This window comes from Cryptomeria japonica, chromosome 7, assembly GCF_030272615.1.
Source record: "Cryptomeria japonica chromosome 7, Sugi_1.0, whole genome shotgun sequence".
Classification (NCBI taxonomy): Eukaryota; Viridiplantae; Streptophyta; class Pinopsida; order Cupressales; family Cupressaceae; genus Cryptomeria; species Cryptomeria japonica.
In genome coordinates, this window is record NC_081411.1 from 295,013,401 (window position 1) to 295,019,503 (window position 6,103).

General features: G+C 39.1%; 1 protein-coding gene across 1 annotated transcript; it reads left to right on the plus strand.

The window, feature by feature from the left end:
* Positions 1–903: 903 nt before the first annotated feature.
* On the plus strand, positions 904–1,467 carry LOC131856695 (uncharacterized). The gene has a single exon (XM_059208575.1). The coding sequence runs from the start codon at positions 904–906 to the stop codon at positions 1,465–1,467; it is 564 nt and encodes a 187-aa protein (XP_059064558.1).
* The last annotated feature ends 4,636 nt before the right edge of the window (positions 1,468–6,103 follow it).

Sequence of the window (6,103 nt, forward strand, 5' to 3'; positions counted from 1 at the left end):
CTGAAAAAGAATGAATTGAAGTATTCAATAATGGAAAAAAAAGCATATGCAGTTGTGAAGGCTGTAAAGCAATTCAAGTATTATATTCTCCATTCCCATGCAATCATTTTTGTACCTCATTCAATAGTCAAGAGTATATGAATACAACAAGACATAGTATTGAATAATAGATCCTCTTGGGTGTCAAAAATGTAGGAGTTCAATTGAGACATTAAGCCCACGAAATTGGTAAGAGGACAGAGTTTGTGCAAGCTAATTACTGAGAGTAAAGAGGAGGTGACAGAGGAATTTCCCTTAGTCTTGTTTGTTGGCCTTCGGGATTCCTGGTACGCAAATGTTGCTTACTACTTGACATATGGAGATTTCCTAGAACATCTTTCTGCAAAAGAGAAGAGGAACTTGAGGCTAAAAGCTGCTAAGTATGTCATTTTTAATGATGTATTATATAAGAGGGGACTGGATGGGACCTTGCATTGTGTTGATAAATCGCTCCAAGAGTCTCTTTTGAAAACATTTCATGACAAAGCCTATGGCGGTCATTTCTTTTCAATGGTGACTGCCTACAAGATCTTGAGGAATTGTTATTATTGGCCAGGAATGTTTAGGGACGCATATGCATGGGTGGCCAAGTGTAAAAAATGTAATTTGTTCATAGGTAAACTGCATCTCACAACATTACCACTTTGACCCGTGGCTGTGGATGAACCCTTCAAGCAATGGGGTCTGGATTTCATTGGTCCCTTGACAACTACCTCTAGTGCAAAACACACCCATATATTGACAGCTATAGACTATTTCACTAAATGGGTTGAGGCCATTTTGGTATGAAAGACATCCTCAAAGGTTGTTTGTAATTTTTCGAAAGAGAATATCCTAGTTCGATTTGGGGTTCCGTTAAAAATTATGGCTGACAATGCTACTAATTTCTCTTCTTCTGAAATTTCTCTATTCTGCTATGACCATGGAATCTCCCTTGCTCACTCATCCGATTATTATCCTCAGGGAAACAGTCAGGCTGAATCCAGTAATAAAAACCTCATTAATATCATGAAAAAATTAGTGAGTGAAAAATTTAAGGATTGGCATAAAAAACTATATGAAGCCCTTTGGGCTGACCGTACATCCCCAAAGAGGGAAATTGGGATGTCTCTTTTTGAACTGGTCTATGGTGTAGGCGCTCAGGTAGCACTTCCTTTGGAGTTGGCAGCTACTAAGCTACAAACTATCATTGAAGATGCTTATTTCCAGAATTCTCTAGAAAAGCGTATTATGCACTTGATGAGAATTGATGAAGAAAGGGATAAACTAGTGGACCGGATAACAGAGCACCAGATGAGGCTGAAGAAGATATTTGACAAGCAAGAAAGGTCATGGAAGTTCATGCTAGGCGATCAACAACTACTCATCTGGGACAGAAGAAGAGAGCCCAAAGGAGCGCATGCCAAGTTCGAATCACTTTGGAAATGACCATTCTTGATTCATGAGGTAAAAGGACCAAACTCTTTCAAACTTGCATATCTAAATGGTATTGATCTTCCTCTGACCTATAATGGTCAAGATTTGAAATTATTTCAACTGTAAACCAGAGTCCCTCGTGGTTTTGTATATATTGTTTGGTTAATTTGTAGTTGGGTGTCTTTTTTGTTTAGTTTCTGTTTGAGTCTTTAAATAAAGTCTACTTGTGAAACTAGAGATTCTGGAGTTCATTTCTAGTTCCTTCATAGTTCTAGTCCCCAGTCAGAGCCGATGTTAGTTCCCCCCCCTGCAATTTTCTCTTTTGAGTGTTCATACTCACGGGTTGCCTTTTTTGTGCCTTTACTTTCATCTGGTCATTTTTTTTCCTTCGTACTTGAACCGTTGAAATCTTTCTAAAAAGTTCAAAAGGTTCAAGGTTCAAAGCATTAGAAGAGAGTCATTTGTGGTCTTTGTCGTCTTGTGAGCAAGTGCGCTTTTATTATTCATCTTGAAGTTTTGAACTCGTTGAACTTTTTTTCAAATGGTTCAAGGTTCAAAATGCCTTTTGTGAGTCGCGGCAATGTATCGTTGTATAATGAGCATGGGTCCATATGTTTTAAGTTGATTTGCGGTCTTGAACTTTGAACCAAATCTCAAGCGGTTCAAAGGGCTAAAGGTTCTTGTTTAATAGTCCTTGTTGTTGCTCGTTCCCGGTATTGTTGTGTGTGTCACTCACTCACTATTATATTTCTTAAATGAACTTGAACCGTTGAACTTTTTGTCAAATGGTTCAAGGTTCATGAGTTCATTTCAAAACTAACTCTAAGGCTTTTTGGATGAAAATGAAAGCGGCATGACAAGAAGGAATATTCCCTTTTCAATAGTTTAAAATTTTGAATATGGAAAGTAATAATGAGTGCATCAAACTACTTGTGTGGAAGTGATGGATAATTAAGAAGGTGTTAGATTTTGGTCATTTCACTGTTACTTCGCACGCTCAGGTAAATCATGATGAAGCGTATGTGGCTTTATAGATATTTTATTGTCTGATTGAAGGAAATGTATGAATTTATTTCCATAGTTGAGAAGGTTGCAGTTGCCATACTTGAGCAAATTAGAGGCGCCAAAGGTAAAACGAGCTCTGATTTTCTAAGGAATTTCCGGTTTTCATGGTGGTAATGGGTAAGTTCAGATGATTCTTCCTAAGCTGTGTTTCTTTAAGTTTTGAAGATTTATCGGTATAGAAAGAAAAATCTCTAAAATGTTGGAGTAGGATTCTGCCTTGTTTTAGAATTTCTTGGTTAAGAGTATAGATAGGCAGTATGAGGCCAATGCTGTGGAAGCTTGGTCAGACCTTGTGTCTAGTGAGTATTTTACCAGAATTAGAAGACACCTCCTTGGTTCATGTAGATTTAGGGGATTTCCTAGAAAGAACCAAGAACCCTCTAACTGGTTTATTGATGGAGAAAATAGTTAAAAGCAGTCTTGTGGAAGCTATTGTGTTCCTGCTTATCACACCGTGTCCATATTTAGTGATGGCTTGCATGAACAGATATGACACAGAGAACAGATGCATCAGAAGTAGTAATGGTGAGTTTCTAGTCAGTATCAATAGAGAAACAGTAATGGCGCCAATGGGTATTCCACACAAGGATGAATATGAGGACTAGACCATTGGGAATTCGCATGTATATTTCTTGGAAAAGAAGAGCACGTACAAGAGCGTAATTGCTAGGAATTGGATCCTGAAAATTTAGAAAGGAGGGTCACAGTTACCAAAGCCCCTAACTAGAGAGCACTTCATCACAAAAGTGTGGGATATTGTGATACTTTTAAATAGAGTGAAGGGAAACTTACATTCCTTCTACTAGGAGGATTGGATGTACTTTTTCATTCAAGTGGTTTTATCCGGTGACAGGTATCTAGATTGGTCTTAGGTAATTGCAGAGAGACTTCATGAAGGATTGAGCAATTTTGTGGGGATGTCAGGGGTTTGTATGTCTTCTTATATTTTCTACATTTTAGCTTGCACAAGGGATTGGCCTGGTCTACCTAATGAACCTTGGATAAATGGGATGAGGGTGTATAATTATTATCCCCTATTATACCAGCAGAGACATGTCGAGCAAATTGATAGGTGAAATGGAGTCTTCATGGGAAGACTTGCCTTTGAGCTCCAGGGTGATGCGAATAGGAGAATGTATGTTGAAGCAATGAAATTCGTGAGCATATATGGTAGCTTCTTTATTCAATTTCCTAGGTTTACTTACCTTCGAGTAGGTGGTTTTGAGGGCCAACCATTCAAGCTGCCTAGGTATGCTTTTGACAGTTATGTGCTTATAGAGGTAAGTAGGCAGCTGGCCTACATTGATAAAATATTGGGAACAAAGGGAAAGTCTGGAGTTGTATTCCATGTTGAACTTAGATACTATAGCTGCAAATCTATATCAGACATCCTGAACCTGGAACTAGAATTTAAAAAGATTAGCCTATGGCAATATGTGGCAAGGCAAAAGTTTGACAGTAGGGGCTATGCAATGGAAAACCTAAATGTAGATGGTCATTTTTGTCATGAACCTCAGTTAGAGGATTGCTGGGAGAACTGTAGTGATGAGTATGAGGTAAGGAAGAGACTGTGGTCCAGGTTCACTTTGCAGCAAATAACTACCATGAGGTTTCCAATTAATATATCAGGAGTATCAGAAGATACAAGGGAGGATGTTTTAGATCCTGAATTTGACATAGAGATTCAAGGAAAAACGATTCCAGAAATTGATTCGAACAGAAAGGAGGATGACAGTATCCAAACTAGAACCTTCAACATTGTGAGGAGAACAGAAAGATGGTTGAGAAACTAAAAGTTTAAGGAGGGACCATACATGTCCTCGCATGAACTAAGAATTGATTCAAACATTGTGACTCAATCTCCCATTTCTTTCACTAACAAAATTGCTAATGGTGTAGATGTTCCAAGACCTATTGTTGAGAAAATCCAACCTAGGAGATCAAAGAGGTCACCATCCGGTCTCACGATTGCTCGAGTAACTTGGTCCAGGACTAAAAAGAAGAGTAGGGACCCCATTCTAAAACAGGTTGTTGTAGACCTAGACCCTAGTGAGGAGCTTGAATAAACAATGGATCGATAGGATCAAGATGAGCCCGAGATGCCGGAAATGGACATGAGTAAAGAAGAGGAAATCCAACAAGATCCCATGAACACCTTGATCATTGTCACTTCACTAAACATACAAACAACTCCACCACCTAAGGAACCTGCAAACGCACCAAGATGGTTGGAAGTTGCTATTGGAAAGAAACGGAGCGTGGTGCCGGTTATAATCCCAATGGAGGACATGGTTAGAAGATATTTGGGAAAGGCATCAAAGACAAAGAAACTCAAAACATAGGCAATGCTTTATATAGATGAAGCAACAGGTCATTGGACAGTAGAAATAGCCAAACCAATGCCAGGAAAGGATGCAGACAAAGCTACTAAGGAGGATTTTACAGTTGAGAAGATAGATCTGGGAGTTGCTTCACGTGCTGTGGATGTTAGGCATTTGGAATCATCCACGAAGAGGATAATTTCAAGAACGTGGAAGGATGAAAAAGACAAAAGAGAACTGAAACAAGTTGTTACCCAGATGGCTGAATATATCAATGCCATCCACAATCCAAACCCCCAACCATTGTCATAGATACCGGTATCATTCGACCCTAAATCTTCGGCCAACTAGAAAATACTAAACCAGGTTCAAAGGAACAGGGTAGTTATAGAAATGTTCAATAAATGGTTGGGCCTGATAATACAACAGGGATCAAATTATATCGTTAATCTGGTGAAAGTTTATAAAGACGCAAAAACTATGAGCAAGGAGCTAGAACAGGAAACAGTGGCTTGGGAGAAGGAAATGATCAAATGGGTAGCAATCCTTGCACAAATGAATGATATACAAAAATATGGGGTGATGAAATTCTTGGTTTTTCAAACCGGTAGCAAACCTGGATGACAATGTATTGTATGTTTCAAGGAAGAATGTGGAGTGGCGCAACTCGATCATCTAGCACGGTCACGAAGAATCCACCAAATTGCTCAGAGGATTGACAGACTTGATTGATACGATGTAGAAGGATCTCAAATGTATTGACATCCAGCTCATAAAGGATGGCGCCAAGACAATTGAGGAAGCTATGGACATGACCAAAGTCTTTTAGGAGAGGAATCAATTCATTCAGATGATGAAATCTTTGACCACAGATGACTTCTCAAAGGTGGCAAGAATTGAATCAATGCTCATAGTCTTTTCTGACCATTTGGAGGTTCACAAGGCAAAAGTAGCACAGGTAAACATGGACAAAGAGGTGTGGAAGCAGAGAATCCAACACATCGGTCTTCTGTATTTTCAGGTCATCCTGAACTTCTCGGCGGTGCACCTGGAATGGTGTGGTTCTGCTGCAAAGCAGGACAGATCCATAACCTCCTTTGCCATAGTGGAAGCATAGTTGATCCGAAGATGAAGTGTCAGCCTCCCAGTGGCTGTTGTTTTAAACAGTTTCTTTCACTTTGATCAAAAGTAAATGTAATTTGATTATGTAAAAACTATGAGCCTGGAGGCTATTTAAGCTGAAAAGCTTGTCTTTGTAAAGG

Coding starts and splice junctions, on each gene's coding strand:
- LOC131856695 (XM_059208575.1), top strand. CDS start 904: ATGGCTGACAATGCTACTAATTTCTCTTCTTCTGAAATTTCTCTATTC.